Consider the following 20,511-nt stretch of genomic DNA (forward strand, 5'->3'; position numbering starts at 1 on the left):
TTTTTTAATTCATTGTGCCTGAAGCCGAATTCGGCTAGCAATTTGAAGAGCCTGCAGCTGGCTTGTGGAGTCAACCATTGGAGCGCGATTCTTCGACTCGCAAGTATACTTCCCATATTTCCAATGGTCTTAGGCGACCCCTGGCAAATCGTCATTCGACCCCCAATGGGGTCGTGACCACAGGTTGAGAACCGCTGAACTAGACACAAGAACAGTTTTTTCTCGAAGGCCATCACTCTGCTAAACAAATAATTCCCTCAACAATGTCAAACTATTTACTAAATCTACACTACTATTAATCTTCTCATCGTTTTCATCACCATTCTCTTTCCACTTATGACTGTATGACTATAACTTTTTGTTGCTATCACTAAGGGTTAAATTGCAACCTATGACCATCATTTGTGTTGTAAATGTTGTACCTTTGATGAAGGTATTTTTTCTTCTTCTTTCTTTTTCTTTTTCTTTTCTTTTATGTACACTGAGAGCATATGCACCAAAACAAATTCCTTGTGTGTCCAATCACACTTGGCCAATAAATTCTATTCTATCCTATCCTATCCTATCCTATCCTATCCTATCATATCCTATCCTATCCTATCCTATTCTTCTATTCTATTAAATACCTGTGTAGTACATACATGTATTAGATTCAGCACTACATCAAGAAAAGGAAAGGAAATATATTTATCATTAAATTTATATGCTGCTTAACCCCACTCTGCAAAACAACTTTGACTTCACGTTTAGTGCTAAAGTATGTCATTAGTAAGATTAAAAGAAGGATTAATCTAACATGCAATACTAAATGTGAGGAAAGTCTGCAGTTCATACTTCATTCTTACTTTAATTCAATAAGTTTTATCTTGTATTAGATGTGAGAAAATGGCAAATAAATGATTTTAAAGAAAATTTTGGTTCACCTAGATTTGGGAGATAGGGTGATTTGTGGAGCTGATTGTTTTTCTTTTTCATCTTAATTTGATTATTTTGTTCTTCCAACCTGTTATATTTGTGTGTGTGTGTGTGTGTGTGTGTGTGTCTGTGTTGCAAGTGGAAACTGTTCTTTCCTGTGAAGTTTTTGATCATTTTATTGACTACCCATAGTATTCTAAGGCCAGTTGTTATATCTGTTGTAATGAGTTTGGTCTTGTATTTAATTTAAGTCCAATTTTTACTGTGTTCCTCCACTTTCATTACTAGATCTTGCAGATTATTTGCGTTTTAAATTACCAGTATCCATGAATGTCATCATCATAGTTTAGGTTATTGATGTTTTAAAACCACACTCACCCTCTTCCAATTAATTCTGTCTATATAAACATTCTACATAGTTTGAATAAATAAGAGGAATGCATACAGCTTAATCTCTTTTACCGACTTGTTGCCAATCTGTTTGACAATTTTCCATCCAGACTATGGCTTCCTATCCTTAGGATAATTCCCATATCCACCTCTAGTTCTAGTAAATGTCACAGATATTTGTGTTATAAACTTTCCACACTAACAACACCAAAGATTCCACACCAAAGCTATTCTTATAGTTGTCCTCAGATATGGATACCTGATCCAAAAACATATCAAAGACTGTCCAATCTAAAGCAACCTTTCCATTTTTTACAGAGATAATTTTATGGAATTAATACCAAGGAGAAAATACAGCTTGAATAGGAATCTTATTGCTGGAATAACGATTTCTTCTTCTTTGACTATACAAACAGTAATCTTAAAAGCATATTTTTGTAAAGAATAATGTGGATTATAAACTATGGGCTATTGAAGGGTACTTTACTCTTATTTGTTGTTCTAGTTTAGAATAGAATAGAATAGAATAGAATAGAATAGAATAGAATAGAATAGAATAGAATAGAATAGAATAGAATTTATTGGCCAAGTGTGATTGGAGACACAAGGAATTTGTTTTGGTGCATATGCTCTCAGTGTACATAAAAGAAAAAGAAAAAAAATACATTCATCAAAGGTACAACATTTACAACACAAATGATGGTCATAGGTTGCAATTTAACCCTTAATGATAGCAACAAAAAGTTACAGTCATACAGTCATAAGTAGAAAGAGATTGGTGATGAAAATGATGAGAAGATTAATAGTAGTTTAGATTTAGTAAATAGTTTGACATTGTTGAGGGAATTATTTGTTTAGCAGAGTGATGGCCTTCGGGAAAAAACTGTTCTTGTGTCTAGTTGTTCTGATGTGCAATGCTCTATAGCGTCGTTTTGAGGGTAGGAATTGAAACAGTTTATGTCCTGGATGTGAGGGATCTGTAAATATTTTCACGGCCCTCTTCTTGATTCATGCAGTATACAGGTCCTCAATAGAAGGCAGGTTTGTAGCAATTATTTTTTCTGCAGTTCTAATTATCCTCTGAAGTCTGTGTCTTTCTTGTTGGGTTGCAGAACCAAACCAGTCAGTTATAGAAGTGCAAATGACAGACTCAATAATTCCTCTGTAGAACTGGATCAGTAGCTCCTTGGGCAGTTTGAGCTTTCTGAGTTGGCGCAGAAAGAACATTCTTTGTTGTCCTTTTTTGATGATGTTTTTGATGTTAACTGTCCATGTTTATAGTTTTCAACATTTTTTACTAGGTCCATTTTTCTGTTCCCCCCCCCTTCCATAGTTGTTTTCATCTTTAGTTAAGAATATCTGTGGACTACATTTACACCTAGCCTTTGTTTAAGTATAAATGCTTCCATTGAAAGAAATTGGCCTTGTAATTTGAAAAATACAAAGCGTTGGTTTGGGTTACTTATTACAGGTAATAGACATTTGATGAAACAAACACTTGGCAGAATATTTAGTTGGAATCCCAGGCAGAAAACGATAAAGTGCAACCTAATTCCTAAAAATATCTGAGCTATAAACTAGCTGTCACGGCATAGCATGCATATAGTAATAACAGGCTGACAAGACTGATAGAGTGTATGTATTGCTGTAAACACAGCTCTGTTATGTACTTTCTCCTTCATTCATATTTTGCAGCCCACATATCATCTTCCTGTCACAGAGCACATTATCTGGAGAAAGCAACCTCTGCGGAACACGACTGTGCCATGAAATTGCTCATGCCTGGTTTGGTTTGGCGATAGGGGCACGTGACTGGACAGAAGAATGGCTTAGTGAAGGATTTGCTACTCACTTAGAAGATGCAATTTGGTCAGCAGCACAAAAGGTACAGTTAGAATAATCTGTAATGAAAAAAATGAGGGCAACCATTAGTTTATGTGGAGAGTAGGCAGCTATGGTACCTTTATAACTTGTTATAACCATGTTGGTTCAGGAATTCTATAAGTCAAATTGTAAAGGGGCCATAGTTGTTACTATTGGTTTATGCAATAATAATATACTCTATAATAAAGGATTTATTTTGTTTGATTTGGTTACACAAAATACTTTACTTACATTAATTGAAGATCATACATCTAGACTGGGGCTCCCAATCTTGGCAAGATTTGTGGACTTAAACTCCCACAATTCTCCAGCAAGCATCTTAAAGTTGCCCAAGATATAAATACAAACTTTGCGCCTAGAATTGCGCCTAGAATTATTTTGCCAAAATGGGCTAAGAAGATTTGTTAGTAGTTGATTAGGAATGTCTTCGTAAACTTTACAGTGAAGCACAACATCATCCTGTGATTCCATTCTCTTATCTTTACAAGACTAAACCTTTCAGAATAGAGCATTTTTGCAGTGTTTACCCTACAACTGCTGTTGACCGTAAGATAGTAAACCACAATAGCATGAAATCCTTTAAAATGTATTCTTTGTATCTTGGTTTAAAACTAAAATTAATTTTAATTTGATCCAATCAAGCTCTGGCATATATTGTATGCTATAGTCTGTTTTTAATTCTTTTTTGAGAATTCTTGGTTTGGGAACTACCATTGTATGATTTTGTTGCAGGGTTGTCAGGATCTCTCTTGAAAATTCCAAGTTCTGTAATTTGTCTTTTGCTTGTCTTTTTAATTATTTGAGTGTCAGGATAGATGCATTGAACCTTGAGGTTGAAAATGAACATTTTAATCAATATCTGAACACACACATAATGCCCTTTAAAAAAATTATAAGCACGTCCTCTCAAAACAGAGCAATAATGGGCAACAATAACTTCCTCTCTAGGTTCCCATAGTTAATGTCTGGATTTAACTGAGCTTCATATTTCTTTTATTTATTTGTTTTCCTCTTTTATTGTTTTTACAAATAACTCAAGGCAGTGAACATATCCAAAACACTTTCTTCCTTCTATTTTCCCCACAACTACAACCCTGTGAAGTAGGTTGGGCTAACCAAGAGTGACTGGTCCAAACCACCCAGCTGGCATTCATGGTTAAGGTGGGACTTGAACTCACAGTCTCCCACTTTCCAGCCTGGTACTTTAACCACTGTTCAAGCATCCTGTCTTCAAAATGTTTCAAAGCGCTAGGTGTTTGAAAATAAAAAGATTGCTGCTTAGCTCCTCTGAGCATTCAAAGCAAGCTGGGTGATATGAATATATCTTCTTTCTGGGTAATGTAGCATGACAGCCATGTTTCTAAAATGAGGAACTTGCTCTATTTGATGTCATCCGAGGATCCTACATAATTTTTTGAAGACCCTTGCAAAATGTATTACCTTTATCTTCTCATACTTTAGTCACAAAATTAATCATTTTTCTATAAGCCCATTGCTAAATTCCATCCCCCCATATTAATCAGCAGAAGCCCAGTAAGAGTTATCAGGTATAACAATTTAAACTATTTGTATCTCAATTTCTATGTAAACAATTTTCCCATTTGAGTCCATAAAAGGCTACATTAATGGCTGTGAGTACAAGAAATCCCAAATGATTGCAAGAGACCACAAAAACATCAGTTTCTGCCATGTACTCACAAACACACAAAAAAGCTGTCCAGAGTACATAAAGTTAATCTCAAAAACTCTTCTTGATTCAGAAAGAATTTTTGTCTGCCTTTTCAGCCATAATCTCCCGCGATCCACAGAATGTAACTTTCCCATTACTCACTCTAAGTGACTTCCTCTCCTCTCCTCTCCTCTCCCCTCCTCTCCCCTCCCCTCCCCTCCCGTCCCCTCCTCTCCTCTCCCTCCAAAATTCTCTTCTTGCTCCCATTTTAATTTGAGGATTATATATAGTATCTTAACTTTTCCTAATGTTGCACTTTCTTGGACAGAGAACTCTTTGTTCCTAGGATCTGTTGGAGCCACTTTCCCTGCTTGGGATTCACATCCCTAAGTTTGCCTATATGACTGTCTACCTTGGCTTTTACTTTCCACATCCTCTCTAGTTCTTCCTTCAGGGTACTTCCAAGGTACCGTATATACTCGAGTATAAGCCGAGTTTTTCAGCACGTTTTTTGTGCTGAAAAACGTCCCCTCGGCTTATACTCGGGTCTATACGGCTTATACTCGAGTTTTGTTTTTTTTAAGCCCCTCGGCTTATACTCGAGTATATACGGCTTATACTCGAGTTTTTTTTTTTTCTTTTTTTCACATTTTACCGGACGGGCTTTTGCATTAGCGCGGGGAAGCCCTGCCGGTGCAGTGAGAGGGCGGGGCGGGGGAGCCGCCAGCCTTCTCAGCTGAGGGAGGGAGGGTTTCCCCAACCGGTAGCTGCCTCATTTCCCACCCTCGGCTTATACTCGAGTCCCCAGTTTACCCCAGTTTTTGGGGTAAAATTGGGGACCTCGGCTTATACTCGGATCGGCTTATATTCGAGTATATACGGTATTTCTCCAACTTCTCTACTCTTCCTGAGGTTGCTGTCATTTGACATCACTATCATCGCCACTCCTGTCTTCTGGTCCTTGTCTATTACCACAGTGTCAAGAGAGATGTGCAATATTCTTAGTGTCCTTTATCATCATGTGGAGATCTCACCATTTAAACTATGATTTGTAGCGTAATAAACTGGAATGTTCGCTCCCATTTCTCTTTGTATTAGTGGGTCAATAGATTAAAAATAAAATGATGCATGAAGCCTGAACCCAAAATTATAGTTCATTGCACTCAAAACCAAAATCATTGGGCATCTTTGAATAGGGTTTATTATTGGCTTCTGAATTATTGTACAATAAACATTGACTCCTAGTTGCAATGTTTCATGACACTTCTTTTCCTGTTTGATTTTCTGCTTGATGAAGAAGCAAATGTTCACTTGGAATGTTCAGATCACTTATTGCTCATCAACATTCTAGTTAACTAAAACAAAATAAATGACTTAAGCCGTTCCTGTCATCACATCTCAATAAATGCAAGATTTCTTATTCTAACTGTTGGGAAGAGGTGTAGAATGGTATCTGTTTGGAAATATCCTAGCTAATAGCTGCCCTAAATTCCATGTAATTATATGTTTTATAACTGTTTTAAGGTCAGGTTTGTTTAACTTCCATCCATGGGAAATGTTTTATTTGATACTTTAATGGGATGGGACCAAAAATTATTTGTGAGACTTTCAAGAGCACTGTATTTATTCTTTCTTTTATGTCTAACGTTGGCAATTTAGTTGTTATGAACTAATTTAATCATGTACATATCTCTTTGTGCATGGAGAATAAATAAGGCAGGAAACCTTCTTTACCACAAGTGGAAAATTATTTGTTCATTTATAAGCTGACTAATTGGCCTACAACTCATTGTTAGATAATACAATAAATATTCTTGTGGGTTGTGGGACAAAAAAAAAAATAAAGCTTTAGAATGAATCATCCACATCTTCTGGTTTTCAAGGCTACAATGAATAATAAAAACAATTATACTGAAATGCTGTGCTAGGTCTTGAATACACAATTAACTTTTTTTCAGTCTTCAAAGAAAAACTATCCCCCTTTAGAAATATTTTTACCAGGCTGTTAATTTTAACATTTACATTGCAGCTCTTAATCTTTGGTTGTACAAGAATTAAAGCACCACAGAATATTTTGGGTTTTTCTAATATTGCGATAAAATCATACAGTCATGAAGCTGCAAGGAGCTATCAAGTACAATCCATTAACCAATGGAGAAAGCTATATTAAAGCATCTCCTTGAAAGGAATTGCCTGTCTGAGTAATTAGTTTCACTGTCAAACTGCTCTTACCGTTAGGATCCTTCATAATCTTCTTTTCTTAAACACATTACTCCGTGTGCTGCACTCTGCAAGGTTAGAGAACAAACCCTGATCTTCTTCTGTATGAAAGAAAGCTATCATATCCCTCTGAGTCTTAACGTTATCTGATTGTTCTATTGCTCTTCATAGGATTTAGTTTTTAATGCTCTGATTCTCATTGCTGTCTTCTAAACTGTTCCAGTTGTCTGCATCCTTCTCTAGCATTAAACCCAATGTTTGAGCTGGGGTGTGATCATTGTGGAATGATTAATCCCTGTGATTTAGAACTCATATTTCTATTGATGCAGTCTAAATTTTGTGAGATGTTCTCACAAGAATGTTATACAGTTGGCTATATTCGAACTGCAAGCAACAGGAAAGTTCAAAGTTGCCATCTACTGAATCAGACTGACAGTGGAAATGATGTCCGTAGTGGCCTTGCCACTCAGAGCCAACAGGAGTTATACTTCTAGAGAAGGCATTACATAGGGAGAGATTGATCTTCACTGAATGGCAGTAAAGGAGAATATGTGTAGCTCAGGTTTGAAGTCAGGGGTCCTTGATGCTGTCTGAGCACGGTTGTTTTCTTGTAGGTGTTTCATTACCAAAACTAGGTAACATCCTCAGTGCTAGATCTCTTAAATTTTTAACATCAAATTCTTTTACATCTTCACCTGGAGTTGCCAGAAATTGAATCCTAAGACACAAACTTTTGACTTTTCAAATACCAAGAAGAAAGCACCGTTGCCAAATCCTATTATTTTAGGGGCCTGCATTTTTTATTTTTATTTTTTGTTACCTACGGTTTCAAGAGACGTAAGAAAGGAGGGATATTATTACCAAAGAAGTCAGACATTTTTATCTGTTTCCCTTCCATTCATGACTTTTGGGTTTGGGGGTTAGTTCTGCATTTCAACAAAGCAGTTACATTTTGATAAGCTAAGCTTAACTTAACCTCATTTATTTCTACATTATCTTTTTTTTAAAAAAAAATTAATAACACAGAAGGATAATTTGGGATTTGCGACCAATTGGCTGAGGACTGCAAGAGAGGCTGGGGATTGTTCTTTCTATTCCACTTCTAGAAAGTTGTAGAGTGGCTACATTTTACTGCCTTTATACATCAGTTCTATTAATTCACTTGTATAGTAATTCATTTCTACATAATCACCTGTAGCAATTGGGATTCAATATCATTGTGGATTTCTCATCATTTGTAATTTCATAAATAGTGAGGTAGTTTCCCACCATTCTTCTGATCTATTTTTGCAAGTAACCAGACTTCTAAACATTCAGCAAGGATTACTCCTACTTCTACCTTGTGCTCATGAAGATGCTTGTACATCCCAGTTATGCTATGAGCTATACTTCTCAGAAGGGTCACCAATGAAAGACAATCATGATAAATGAGGAATCAGGCTAAATACTGTCAATTAGAGAAGGAAATATTATTGCATCATTCTACCAAGAAGGCCTTTGAACTCTGGTGCTGGAGAAGACTCCTGCGAGTCCCTTAAACTGCAAGGTGAACAAACAAGTCAGTCCTAGAGGAGATCAACTCTGACTGCTCTTTAGAAGGTCAGATCCTGAAGATGAAACTGAAATACTTTGGCCACCCAATGAGAAGGAAGGACTCACTGGAGAAGAGCCTAATGCTGGGAACGATTGAGGGCAAAAGAAGAACGGGACAACAGAGAATGAGGTGGCTGGCTGGAGTCACTGAAGCAGTAGGCGTGATCTTAAATGGACTCCAGAGGATGGTAGAGGATAGGTTGTCCATGGGGTCGCGATGGGTGGGACACAACTTCGCAACTAACAACAACAACCAAGAAGGCAAAGCAGACATTTACAACCGAGACAATATCAAAGTGATAACTGACATCTGAGAGTCAGTGAACTGAAATGCACTAGAAAGAGGCACCTTATATCACAGGAGTGTCATATTTTACAGTGGATGAGAAGCTAAGAGACTAAATGAAATAGACATTACTGATAACAAAAGAGTGTCAATGTTGGTGGTTGGATATAAGCCCAAAACTAACACACTGCTCTCCATTTGAATCCAAGGCAAGCCAATCAATATCAGGGTGTTCCAAGTCTATATTGGCGGAATCAGGCTCAGATTCTTGATTATTTCTGGATTCCTGAGGTAACATTTGTCTGGATTGGGCACGTCAGAGTCTTCTGACTTTTTGGAAACAATAACAGTCGGGATGGATGCACCACTCATCTTAGTCTTGCCACTGGTTAACTACAAGTGTGATTGAAGCTATCTCAGTGCTATATTTTGGTCTGAAACCCAACTGAAACGGGGCCAGATAATTTATTTCCTTCATTCCTGGAGCTGCAAGATAACAACCTTCTCTAGAGAGCTAGGTCTTCACATAATGTATCCAAAAAATCATAAATTTGAGTCATTTATGCCTCGAGTGAAAACTTTAGATTGATTTCTTCTACTGTCTGATCCTTTTGTTTGGCGCTTTGCTATCTGTCTATCCATGATATTCTCAAGGGTCTCCTCCAGCACCAATGTTCAAAAGTATCAATATTTCTTTGATCCTTGCTCAAAGTCCAACTTTCCCTTCCATAGAGTGCCACAGGGAAAACCATTCTCTGTACGATTCGAATCTTTGTAGATATACCGTAGATACATCCTGACACATGAATATTTTTTCTAAAGCTTTCATTGCTATCCAGCCAACTGCTAGTCTGCAGCCTATTTCTTGATTGTTCCTTTACTACTCATAATTGATCCCGAAAGACAGAAGCTATCCGCCTTCAGTATCTTCATTGCCAGGTTCCTCCTGTACATGTTGTTATTAGTATTGTGTTTTGTTATATTTTAAAGCTTAGCCTCATCTTTTCATTGACTTTCATTGTTAGAGCTTGCAGATTATTTGCACTTTCAGCTACCAGAGTAGTGTCTTCAGTATAGCACAGGTTATTGATGTTTGTTTCAATAGGTTCAAAATCCTCTTCAAATCCACGAGTTTCCTTCAATATATATTCTGCATATTCTGCATTCCCTTGAATAAATAAGGGAAGAGTATGCAGCTTTGTTTCACTCCTTTGCCAAACTTTGATCTTATCAATTAAACAAATGTCATCTTGGGGCATCTGGCAAGTATACCAAGTCTGCTGGAATTCCTGCCCTCTGGAATTATCTTCATCCAGAGATTCTACCAAGCTTCCAACTCTTATACTGTTCATGAAAGAATTAAAGATTTGGTTGCTTACTCAGCTTTGGACATAGGAGTCCCTTCTTTGCCTTTTGCTTTTGTGTTGACCTTATCTTGATTCCTTTTCTCTACTGATCTGTTATATCTTTTAGGTGTATATGTTTCCCTGTGTGTGCCTCTGTATGTATTTTCTATATTTTCTCTTTTTTAAGCTGCCCAAAGGGATTTGGGAGTTGGATAGCCAAACAATCAATAAACCTAGAGTCACTTCTCTTTTGCCATCTTCTATCCATGCTTTGCTTTTCTGATTAGTGTAGGGGTTTTACCTTAAGTATTAGAAGAAGTAAAACAGGATTGATCACTGGAAGCACAAATAATTCAGCTAAAGCTTAAACATTTTGGACACATAATACAAATTCAAAAACCATTGGGGAAAAATCGTGATGTTCAAAAGTTTTGATGTTCAAAACTTCAGAGGCAATTGAAAACAAGGCTCAGCTTGCAAGAACTCATCTGACAGATAATCCTAGTAATTGTGTCTGACAGGTCTCAAAAATGTAGGAACAACTAGATTAGGAAAGTTAGGACAAACAGCCAAATAAGAAAGAAATAAAATTTCTTTCACATCCTGCTTGTAAGCTTCCCAAACATTTTTAGATGAAACAAAATGTCTGACAGAGACAAGTGACATCCTCAGTGCCAGTGACTGAATAAAAGGCAAAAGCATGCATATTCCTAGCTACCAAGCCTTTCCTTTGCTCCTATGGAGCAAGATTACATACAACAGGCACCATGTAAATACCACACATAGAACAGCACACACTCTGCTGGAGAGAAGTTCCCTGAAGATGGGCTCCAGCATGAAAGCTTGGAAGACAAAAACTCTGGTCCCGGTGACTGACCTCGATTGGATTCTGCGACATTATCCTGGGACACGTATATTCACCTTCATTTGTAGGATATGAAAGACTATTGCTATTCATTCAATAGTCACTCTAAAAACTACCTTGGCAACATTATTCTACAGCCACTGTATGATAGGACAAGGATCTGTGTGCAACGTGTAACATGCATTAGTGCACACAGGAGCACATCTTTATACAACAGGACTTGAAATATTTAATTTCTTCCATTAGTAAATGTTTGAAATATTTAACAATGTTTCCAGTTAACTGGATAGCAGACTTGTAAAGAATTATTATTTTACATGGAGCAGCACATTACAGAGTTAATTCTTTTACTGTCTGTCTCATGTTGGGAATGTGTCTTGTCTGAGATATAAAAAAAGTCAATATATTGTAGTACAGTAGTACAGTCCCCATCTTATAACCATCCATTTAGCGACCATTCAAAATTACGATGACAGTGAAAAAAGTGACATGATCATTTTTCACACTTAATCACCGTTGCAGCATCTCCGTGATCATGTGATCAAAATTCAGAGGCTTGGCAGCTGACCCATATTTATGATGGTTGCTGAAATCTCTAATTATATTCTGTACAAGTGCTGAGTTCCATTTTCTTCTGAAGTCTATCTTGAAGTTTAAAAAAATGATCAGTATCACTTTGCTAAACCATTCACGACAGGATGTAAATCTGAGACTCGGGTGGCCTTCATGCTTTCAGAACTGAAAAAGTAGCCATTATTTCTTCGGTCTAGTATACCATGAATAATTTGATGCCTGTAACATCTAGTAGTGATCAATAACTCTCAGTCTGAAATCTCCATCTTGAGATTGACACTGCAAATTGAATCTGCAAACTGTCATCACTGGAACACCTGCCTCAATTGCTGAAATTTTGGTGTGCTTTCCCATTCATTATTTTTTTCTTTCTGGGGGCCATTTTTCCTTCAAAAGCAGAGAATTCCAAATTTAGGAAGTGGGGGTGCCAGTGAGGCAGTGTTAGCAACTGCCTGGACAGATGCCTGCAGTTTTCTTGTCAAGATTTCCGAAGTAGTTTGCCCTTACCTTCTTCCTTGGGCTGAGATAGAGTGACAAGCCTAAGGTCATCCAGCTGGTTTCATATTTAAGGCAGAACTAGAATTCCTGGTCTCCCGGTGTTAGCCTGGTGCCTCAACCACTACATCATGTTGATTCCCACGCATACAAATATACTTATACAGACAGACACACATTCATATAATACAGGGGTGTCAAACTCGATTTCATTGAGGGCCGCATCAGGGTTGTGTTTGACCTGGGTGGCCAGGGGTGGGCATGGCCAGGGTGGACATGGCCAGGGTAGGGGTGGCCACCTCAAAGTCCATTTTTGCCCGTAAATTGCCTCCTGTAGCCCTCTGCCAGTGAAAATGTTTTCGCTGGCAGAGGCACTGCAGGCCGATCATTCACTATTTACAGGGCGCCTGTGCGGGCCAGATCTAAGCATCCCACAAGCCCCAAAGGCCTTGAGTTTGACAATCTTGCGCAGCTTCTTTTCCAAAAACACTACACTACTAACCAGAGCATATAAAACATTTGCTAGACCAATTCTAGAATACAGCTCGCCTGTCTGGAACCCTCACCACATTTCTGACATCAATACAATTGAGCGTGTCCAGAAATATTTTACAAGAAGAGTTCTTCATTCCTCTGAAAACAACAAAATATCTTATCCCACTAGACTTGAAATCCTGGGCTTAGAAAACTTGGAACTCCGTCGCCTTCGACAAGACCTAATTTTAACTCATAGAATCATCTACTGTAATGTCCTTCCTGTTAAAGACTACTTCAGCTTTAATTGCAATAATACAAGAGCAACCAATAGATTTAAACTTAATGTTAACCGCTTTAATCTAGATTGCAGAAAATACGACTTCTGTAACAGAATCATCAGTGCTTGGAACACTTTACCTGACTCTGTGGTCTCTTCCCATAATCCCAAAAGCTTTAACCAAAAACTTTCTAATATTGATCTCACCCCATTCCTAAGAGGACCATAAGGGGCGTGCATAGGAGCACAAACGTGCCTACCGTTCCTGTCCTATTGTTTTTCTTTTCTTCTTCATATATATATATATTTGTTTTCTGAGGTTTTCGCGGGTGTTTGTATGTAGATCTTTGGTTATTCGGGTTTTCTCCCACGTAAAATTGGAAGTGTCTTGGCGACGTTTCGACGAAGTCTCATTCGTCATCTTCAGGCTTCAGCTTCATGCTTCTGGGAGCAATGTGTGACTGCAGCTGTTTCTTCCTTTTTAACTGCTAGTGGGGGTTTGAACTGATTGGGTGGGAGCTTGGCTGTGCTCTGATTGGATGGGGGTTTTTTGGTGCTCTGATTGGATGGGGGTGTGTCCTCTTTGGGTGGGGGCTTGGCTCCCTAGGACACACCATCTACCAGAAGAAAACACACACAAACCGCTATCTGCACGCACTCTCACACCACCACCCAGCACAGATCAACTCCGTAGCCAAGACACTCATCTCCAGAACAAAACGCTTAGCTGACGAACAACACCTAAAAACCGAACTACACACTCTCACTAATGTACTAACATCCAATGGATTCCAGAGAAATAAGATTACCAAACTAATCCAAAAAGAACCCCCTACTAAAATCCAAGACAGAGAACAAGAACAAGCACAGCCCTCCTCCCATATATAAAAGGCACCACAGACAGAATCAGCAAGATCCTCCACAAACACAACATCAAGACAACATTCTGCACAAACCAAAAAATATCCATCATCTTAAGAAACCCCAAAGACAAAATTGAGTTAGAAAATCAAGGAGTATATGAAATCCCATGCACCGCCTGCCCCACCACATACATTGGACAAACCAACAGAAGAATAAATGCACGCATTGAAGAACACAAGAACTCAGTCAAAAAAGAGGAACCAACTTCTTCCCTGGTCCAACACCTTAAAGCCACAGGACACGATATTGACTTTAAAAAGACCAGAACTATCGCCAAAACTGAACACTTTAACAACAGAATAATCAGAGAAGCCATCGAGATAGAAAAACGCCCACACAGCATGAACAAACGAGATGATACCTCCCGCCTACCAGCCATTTGGAAACCTGCCCTTATTGACAAACGTGTCCCTAACACGAGGAATGACACCAGACCCACACTCACGAGGTCTACACAGGATGTCACCACCACAAATCCACCCAGAAAGCAGACCCAAACCCACACTGATCATGAAGCACGACCAAGGACCAGAAGCCAGACCGCAGCTGCAACATTAACCATTTCAAACCCCTCCAATCCATACATGCAGCAGACTGACACCCACTATGAAGATGTAGCACGACCACGAACACGAAGCCAAACAACAGCTATGCAGCTCACCAGCTCAAATCCCCCTGCAGCTCAGACTAATCTGAGCAAAACCAAGCCCCCACCCAAAGAGGACACACCCCTATCCAATCAGAGCACCAAAAAAACCCCATCCAATCAGAGCACAGCCAAGCTCCCACCCAATCAGTTCAAACCCCCACTAGCAGTTAAAAAGGAAGAAACAGCTGCAGTCACACATTGCTCCCAGAAGCACGAAGCTGAAGCCTGAAGATGACGAATGAGACTTCGTCGAAACGTCGCCAAGACACTTCCAATTTTACGCGGGAGAAAACCCGAATAACCAAAGATCTACATACAAACACCCGCGAAAACCTCAGAAAACAAATATATATATATATATATATGCTTATTCCTCCTATTATTTACTCATATATATGTTTATACACTATATAATCTTTTCTGTATAATACTTATATATATTGTTGTGACAAAATAAATAAATAAATAAATAAATATATAATACATTTTGTGAGTTTAAAGTTGCTTTGTTTGCTTTTCTTTTATGCAGAAGTTCTCTCTCTTTACAGCAGCAATTTGCATTTATCTAAAAAGAGAAATCTTCCAGACAGCCTGAAGACATAAAGGATCCCTAGAGCAATATTACTTATGCATAGATAAACTGTTATTAGAACTAAATACCTCCCAAATTAATACTTGGAACAGTTACTTTCATTTCTGCAAAGTCTCTGTTATTCCTCTCTCTTACCGTGTTTAAATGTATGGTGCATATGTACATAATGTGTTTGTGTATACATATATGCCCAGATACAGATGCAAATGTATACCTAAATTATATTAACACTGCAACATAACCTTTGTTACGCTTTCCATTCAGAAATTATTGGGTGGGGGGAAACCAGGAGAAAATTTAACACTGAACAGTGTGTTTGTTGTCCCAAGCAGCTGTCAGTCACTGAAGCAAAAGAACAACAGGAGCTGAAAACTTTGTTGCGCTGGCACCGTCTTATGGATGAAGTGCAGAATTCAGAAGGGGATCTTCAGGTTTTAAGGTATAGTTCAGGCTGCTTACTTTGACAGTGTCTTCCCCTTCCAGCTGGTTTTTCCTCTGAAAACTAAGCATGTCCAAATGATCAGATTAAGTCATTGCAATTTCCCCACCCCCAAGAGGATATTGGAAAATTTCAATGAGCCACGGTGATGTAGGGATAGTGAAGACAAATTAAAGAAAACAAATCTGGAATGCAGTCCTATGCAACTCAGTGGGATTTATTTCTGACTATATAAGTTTGGGTTGTAAGTTGCTACTGGAATCATAAAAAGAAACTTAACCGCCTTAAATGTTGATTCCATAAAAGAATAAAAGATTTCCTTTTTCACATAATTTATTTATTTATTTGAACCACAAATTCTGTTGGACAGAGCTTTATGTTTTCTGCAGAACCATCACAGAGAATACCAACTGAGAATATTAACATGTGGAAGACTTACTCAAATAACGTGTGTGTGTGTGTGTGTGTGTGTGTGTGTGTGTGTGTGTGTGTGTGCATGTAATTCACTGATTGGTTCTAAAACATACTGACTCTATTATGTACTGTTCAATGCAGACCTGAAGCTGGATTTGGCACTACAGTTTACCTCTGCTTATGCTCCAAATCTTAAAAGTATAAACCCCTCTATGAAATTGTTCAGAGAAATAGTTAATTCATGGTTGGCTTTGTTTGTGTTTTATTATTCCATGGAACGACTCCAGCCTTCCAATAGCATGCATAGTTATGCATGGAATTCAGATTGGAGTATACCGCTATTCATGTATTTATGTGTAATGCTTCACAGAAGGTTGCAGCCCAAATCTCTAGTCTAGACAATTGTGTATAGGAAGTCTCTGTGCAGAGCAGGACTTTATTCTGAAACAGTATATCCACTGAAATTCATTCTACGTTGATTTTCGAACTACCTATGTTTGAAAATTAAACTTTTCATACAAGGTCTATATGCAGGGAAATGATTATCAACTTCTCCCCATTTTGAAACCTAAGTGATAGGTCTCTTCTGCCCTTCAAATTCAAAGGTGAAAATCTGTTTTTTCTTGCATCGAGCTACAGCTAGAGAGGGCAGCTTGACCATTATGGCCATTTTTCACATCCCAAAGGTGCTTTTTCAAGAGGCAACTGGACATTTTTGTTTTTCTTTGAAGATGTTCCGCTTCTCATCCAAAAAGCTTCTTCAGCTCTGAAGAAGCTTCTTGGATGAGAAGCAAAACGTCTTCAAAGGAAAAAAAAAACCTAAGACAGTCCAGTTCCCTTTGAAAAAGCACCTCTGGGACAACCATGACCTGGATGACTGAGAAGCTTCATAGACATTTTTCACATGAGCATTGCTGCATCCTTATGGTCATGTGATTGAAATTTGGATACTTGGCAACTGACACATATTTATGACAGTTACATGTTCTGGGATCACGTGATCATCATTTGTAAGCTTCCAACAATAAAAGTCAAAGAGGAGAACCTGACTCGCTTAATGACAGCATGAGTCATTAACAGCAGGGATTCATTTAACGACTGTGACAAAAAACATTGTAAAATGGGGCACAACTCACTTAAAAACTGCTTTGAATAGCAATGGAAATTCTGGGCTCAGTTTTGGTCAGAAGTCGAGGACTATCTATATAGCCGGGAAGAGCAATATGAGTGTCCCTCATCTTTGAAGCTCCATTTTGCCCTCAGATCTAAAGGCTACAACCCTAATGAAATCACCTCCAAAGATGAGATGCCAAGGAGCTTCTCGAAACCCATTTTATATAATTTGAAATGTTAAAAGAGATGTATAAAAAATCCTGAGATTCCATTAGCTTATATAACTTCCAAACTTAGAGCCAAGAACTGATATGAAATTTTTAAGAACATTTAAAGGATTAGTCTCACCCCCTCCTACTTTTTAAAAACCTTCCTCAGATAAATTAGGCTCAAAGAGAGTGACTAGATCAAAATAATGTCATAGCTGGAGATTTCAAAACTTTCTACTTTTAACATTTCTCTGCTACAATTGTTGTCTTGAGAGCCTTTCACTGTGTCCAGTTCCTGTTTGACCTCCATGTTAGCTGTTCAAGCATTATGGGTGTTCCTGAAAGCGTAAATCTAAGTCCACCAGGAATTAGTGAAGCCAATTTTATAGTTATAATAGAAAAGAGACTGATGTACAGGACCCGCATTACATTTTTAGGCCAAACCTACCACCTAGCTTCCTGGCAAATAGATGGGGAAGAAATGGAGGCAGTGACAGATTTTATTTTCCTGGACTCCAAGATTACCACAGATGGGGACTGCAGACAAGAAATTAAAAGGCACTTGCTCCTGGGGAGGAAAGCTATGACAAATCTAGACAGCATACTAAAAAGCGGAGACATCACCCTGCCAACAAAAGTGTGTATAGTCAAGGCTATGGTTTTTCCAGTTGCAATGTATGGCTGTGAAAATTAGACCATAAGAAAGGCTGTGCGCCAAAGAATTGAGGCCTTTGAACTATGGTGCTGGAGAAGACTCCTGCGAGTCCCTTGGACTGCAAGGCGATCAAACTGGTCAGTCCTATAGGAGATCAACCCTGACTACACTTTAGAAAGCCAGATCCTGAAGATAAAACTCAAATACTTTAGCCACCTAATGAGAAAGAAGGACTCACTGGAGAAGAGCCTAATGCTGGGAAAGATTGAGGGCAAAAGAAGAATGGGAGGACAGAAAATGAGGTGGCTGGATGGAGTCACGGAAGCAGTAGGCGTGAGCTTAAATGGACTCCAGAGTATGGTAGAGGAAGGAAGGCCTGGAGGAACATTGTCATTGGGTTGCAATGGGTCAGACACGACTTCTCAACTAACAACCACCACCACCTAGCTAGCTATATCCTGTGAGGAGGAGAGTCTAAGACCATATGCTCTGTGTGAGTATGAAGGCTGAAGAAAGTCACCCACGCTTGCTGGAGAATTCTGGGAGTTGAAGTCATTAAACTTGTTGATGTTGAGAAGTACTGTATGACAAACATCAGGCAGAGTGTTAGTGAATAAGGGGCATAGGCAAATCCTTAACCTTCTATCTACCCTGTACACCACAAGATTATCGATAGATCATAAGGAACTGAAGAGCCTATGCTGTTGGATTCACACCTCCAGCATGCCTAGCTTTCCTTCCTATTTAAATAATCAGATTCAGTTCTCATATTTCCAACAGTGCCATTTGATAATAGATGTGGATAGAAGAGGCTGCCTTATCATTATCCTCCATGCAGCTGCTGATTGACAGGGTGATTGGTGGTGGTTGCTTTTGTTACAGTGTATACAGGTTTGTGTGTGTATATGTGTGTGGATTGTTGTGATAGAGGCCTGTATGTGTATGTGTGTGGATTGTTGTGATAGAGGCCTGTATGTGTATGTGTGTGGATTGTTGTGATAGAGGCCTGTATGTGTATGTGTGTGGATTGTTGTGATAGAGGCCGTGAGCTGAAAACACACTTATTTATTCAAGCGGGACTGGCTTGACAGTTTTAATGGTTTTAATAGTTTCATTAAATTTTAAGTGGGGTTTTATTATTTTAGGGTTTTAAATTTCAAATTTTTAATGTCGGCCATTTTTGTAATATGTTTTGTTTTAAATTCTTTGTTTTAATTGTATATATATTGGGTTTTTTATCTTTGGCTGTACACCGCCCTGAGTCCTTCGGGAGAAGGGCGGTATAAAAATCTAATAAAATAAATAAATAAAAATAAAAATAAATAACTGTGGAAGATGCAGCCAGATGCTTCAGTTTGGATTTCTGAACAGAATTGGACTTTGTAGCTTTCTGTACCCTTTCAATTTAATTACATTGCAATTTTTAAAACCACGTTTTAGCTACTTTGAGAAATATGATGAAGCACATATATGCATACGAGATTCTCTTACAAAGTGTAACCTGCCATTGACGGCAGCTTTTTAAATAAGTTCAATTTTAATAGCATTTTTCCACTATTAAAACTTGTGATATATTGCCATATAAATGTCAAAGATATAACATAAAACCAACATTCAGCTGCTATTTATGCTGGATACTGTACAGAAAGAAGAAATAAAGTAGATAAAGGGATTGGATCAAGTCCCAGTATCAAAAGACAACGAGATAAGCTAAAATAATTGGCTAATAAATATAACAAAAAAATGTAATGGACTGCTGCTGGGTTTTTTTTTTTTGTTTGCAAAACAGCAAGTGGTGTATTTGTCAGAAGGTTGCAAATGGTGATCCCATGAACTTGGAACACTACAACTGTCATAAGTACATGCCAGTTGCCAAGTGTCTGAATTTTTATCACCTGACCATGGGAATGCCTAACCGTCATTTGAAAAATGGTCAAAAGTTATTTTTTCAATGCTATTGTATCTTTGAACTGTCACTAAATAAATTGTAATAAGTTGAGGACTACCTGTATAGAAACCAGCTTTCATGAGAACTTATATAAATACTTCACTGTTGCATTTTATCATTTGAACTGTGTGTGTTCAAATGTGTGTGTGTTTAAATCTATGCTGTAAACAGAATAATTTAATGATACGGCTAGTATAAAAATTCTGTAAATGAATGCATATCTGGTAGAGCTACAAGGAGTGGCCACTAATCACTCAGAACTGGTAGAGGATATTGCAGACCTCCTGAATGAAAATTTGGAGACCAAAACATAGTTTGTCATTGTTTTTTAAAGGAAGAAATTATAAAATAGAAGAAAAATGAGGGAAAACCCGGCACATTTTAAACATGGTAGACATAGATGAAATAAGATGTTTTTACTTGATAGGTATGGCCTTGTGAGCTGCTAAAGTGTAGTCTGGATAAAAGCGATCAAAATGTGTAGCTGGATTTTTTTCCCCTCATCTAGAATGTTTCCATCTCTTCTCATTTCCCTTTGCTATGATGTGATGATCCTGTCCGTATAACATATCTTAGCA

The 20,511-nt window shown here is 38.1% G+C and overlaps 1 protein-coding gene across 5 annotated transcripts in view; it reads left to right on the forward strand.

The window, feature by feature from the left end:
- AOPEP (aminopeptidase O (putative)) overlaps positions 1 to 20,511 on the forward strand; it is a 235,892-nt gene that overhangs the window by 70,037 nt on the left and 145,344 nt on the right. For all 5 annotated transcript variants that reach the window (XR_009153645.1, XM_058170936.1, XM_058170934.1 and 2 more), the window contains 2 exons: positions 3,001 to 3,190; positions 15,488 to 15,594. Coding sequence is in view for 4 of the 5 variants with exons in the window: in XM_058170936.1 (XP_058026919.1) it covers positions 3,001 to 3,190; positions 15,488 to 15,594 (297 nt within the window). In the remaining variant the exon portion in view is untranslated. The remainder of the gene's footprint in view (positions 1 to 3,000; positions 3,191 to 15,487; positions 15,595 to 20,511) is intronic.

This window comes from Ahaetulla prasina, chromosome 2 (genome assembly GCF_028640845.1).
Source record: "Ahaetulla prasina isolate Xishuangbanna chromosome 2, ASM2864084v1, whole genome shotgun sequence".
Lineage (NCBI taxonomy): Eukaryota > Metazoa > Chordata > Lepidosauria > Squamata > Colubridae > Ahaetulla > Ahaetulla prasina.